General features: G+C 36.2%; 1 protein-coding gene across 1 annotated transcript; it reads right to left on the bottom strand.

Moving 5' to 3' along the window:
* Nucleotides 1-648: 648 nt before the first annotated feature.
* Nucleotides 649-1,493, bottom strand: LOC149393044 (photosystem I reaction center subunit II-2, chloroplastic-like). Its single transcript, XM_089617326.1, has one exon. The coding sequence runs from the start codon at nucleotides 1,392-1,394 to the stop codon at nucleotides 762-764; it is 633 nt and encodes a 210-aa protein (XP_089473452.1). The 5' UTR covers nucleotides 1,395-1,493; the 3' UTR covers nucleotides 649-761.
* Between the last annotated feature and the right edge of the window lie 1,513 nt (nucleotides 1,494-3,006).

Genomic DNA, 3,006 nt, shown 5'->3' with positions numbered 1-3,006 from the left:
ACATAAAAGATTCGTTGCTATGCATTGAGGTCTCAAAAAGTTGACCGAATTTCATCATCTAAGGTCTTGAATCGGCACTTTACTATTTTCAGCAGTCCTCTTTAATTTCGATTATTTATCTTTAATCTTATTTGATTCTCAAATTTTATTATGGCTTATTGCCCTTTATTTGTTTCCTTTTTTTAGGTTACAATTAAATTTCATAATATTATAAATATCGGTAACCTCCTATGTTCTAAGCAAGAAGATTTTGATTAATGAGAAAAAAAAAACTCAAAGAGACTTTTCTCCAATTTTCTTGTTTTCGATATTCTTTGTAAATCAATGAGTTCAAGTTGATGCTCATAATCTGGCATTCGTAGTTTATCGAATCAATAGGTTTTAAGAAGAATCATTGAGCGATATTCGTGCGCGAATTAACGGTCATGGATGTGTATCATTTTCACCACCTCCTGCTGCATCAAATTTCATTGTTATAAATTATTATTCAAAAAAAAAAAAAAATTCTACCCTAGTCATTACAAGCTTAATATCATCCTCGCACGGTCAAAATTCGTATCTTATGCGTAATGGACCGAAATTGTTTCACGTTGCATGCCTTATGAAATCACATACACAACCCAATCAAGAACGGTAACAAAGACGATATTGGAATGTAAATAATTAAAATCACATTATCACACATCACAAAATCACATTACAATATTAACCAAGTCACGAGAAGAAGAATAACAAGGTAATTGATACGATTAATTAATTAATCACAAGTCGTAGGGCTGCTTGCCGGTGAACTTGACCTCTATAGGGCTGACATTTTTGCCGATAGACCTGAGGTTCAGACCCACTCCTTGACGGCCTGGGTTGACCTTCTCCGGGTAAACCCCGTCCTTCGGGTGGAGATACTGAACCTCGCCGTTGGGGAAAACGCGGTAGAATTGATAACTGATCTTGTACTTTGACCTGAGTCTGGTTCCGAGAGCCAAGCACTGTTCCTTCCGAGCGAGCTTGAGCAAGTTCGGACCTTCCCTCATTATCGCCGCCCCGCCGGTGGGCATCTCGAAGACCTGCTCTTTCGGAGACTCCCACGTGATGACGTAGAACTCCTCGACCTGGGCTTTCCGGAGGAGACCGCCGGTGGATCCACCGAAGATCGGCGACGGGGTCGTCGGGTCGAGCGTCGGAGGAGTGAATCCCGCCGGGGGTGCCTTTTCCTTCGTCGCCGGAGCTGCGGAATCGCCGGCTTCCTTGGCGGCGCGGATTGGTGCAACGGCGCGTGAGGTTTTTTTCCAGGGGACGGAGACGGAGATTCCGGCGGCGGCGGGGATTCGGTCGGCCGATTTGGAGAGGGAAGGGGTGATGAGGCCGGCGGTGGCTTGCGTGGCCATTGCTGCCATGGCGGTTTCGATTTTGATGATTTGGATTGTGAGTATTGAGAGAAAAGAAGGGTTTTTTTTTTTTTTGGTTGGTTGGTTTGGGTTAAGTTTGTTTGGGTGTTATTATTTGATTGAGGATTTGGTTTGGGTGGCGGTGAAGGAATGGATAAGGTGATATTCGTTTGGGAGTTTGGACCAATTAGAGTGTGGGATTTTGATACTTTTCTCTTACCTCATATCTAGTTTGTGGTCAACACTTGTACTATTCTAATGAAAATAAAAATCTGGAATTGGATTGCCATTTGTATATATGTAAAAAAAAATTCCAAGCAAAAAAAACATATGTAGTTTTTTTTTTTTTTTTTTATATATATATATATATATATTTTCATTCTCATATTTTAAGAATCAATTTAATAATTAAAAAAAAGTTACATAAACAAGCTTTAAACCTTTGAAGAATTTTGCATTTTTATTTTATTTTTATTTAATGGGATACTCTCTCGCCTCGTATCAACAGTTATAGTGAGAATAATATGCACGTGTTTACTAAATTATGATAATGCTGATCAAATTTCTAATAGTGTTCATAAGCATATTATTTTGTACATTAAAAAACTATTAATGTAATATAATTGTAGCTAGCCCTAGAGTCACTAGCTAGTTACCAAATCAGTAATACGGAAGGGCAAAATGGTCGTTTTTCTGCAATTCTATAACATGAACAAAATATAGGAGGTTGGCGAATATGCAAATTTGCGTGTTAAAGTCTCGAACGAGCATATAAGATAGCTCGGCACAAAGGAAGACGCTGCAAGATTTCGACATACCTCGGAGTAAGCTCAAGTGAAAGAAACTCGAGAAAAGTAGAACCTAAAATTAGAATGACAAATTTGTTATATCCGGAATATCTAATAATCTTACAAGATGGAATCAAGTATTTACACCCCAAAATCATTTGTTTGTATCCATCTAATACGTACAAACTATAAATTGCGTCGGTATCACAATTACAATTACGTTAATACAACATAATTTTAGACGTACAAAACTAACATTTTTATACTGTTACTGTTTATTATTATGATTATCTTAATAAGAACATTGAAATTAACTTTTTTTTTTTTGTAATATAAACAATATTAACTTCTACGTGTATAGAAATTTTCATTATTTATAATCAGGGGCGGACCCAGGTGGTGGGGTCAAGTGGCCTGGGCCCCCCTGGACAAAAAAATTCAGGCTTAAAAAAAATTTTATTTATTTTTTTTTTTTTTTTTCAGCCTAAACTGAATTTTGGCCCCCCTCTTTCTAAGTTATGGATCCGCCACTGTTTATAATCTAATTTTTCCAAAAGGAAAATACTTATGGTATCATTAAATTCAACAAAATTTGGTAATGCAAAATATATATACAATTATCTCGTTGAGAATTTATTATTCGCAATCAAGCATTAGAATGATGGATTCTTGAATATGATATGCTCCACCTTTTTGTTCTAAGAAATTATTGCTTTATCTCGGTTATGTTTATATGAGGAAATTAAGTATATCTATTTAAATTTCAATCTAAGAACACGTTCGATGAGGTAAAATTGAATACATAATTAAAAGAAAAATAAAGCTATAAATGA

The sequence above is a fragment of the Urtica dioica genome, chromosome 6 (assembly GCF_054948205.1).
Source record: "Urtica dioica subsp. dioica isolate 48M chromosome 6, U.dioica_male_clone48M_v1_H2, whole genome shotgun sequence".
Lineage (NCBI taxonomy): Eukaryota > Viridiplantae > Streptophyta > Magnoliopsida > Rosales > Urticaceae > Urtica > Urtica dioica.
This window is presented reverse-complemented; position numbering and strand designations above follow the sequence as displayed.

Bases quoted from the DNA above. Each gene is read 5' to 3' on its own strand.
- LOC149393044 (XM_089617326.1), bottom strand. From the start codon at position 1,394: ATGGCAGCAATGGCCACGCAAGCCACCGCCGGCCTCATCACCCCTTCC.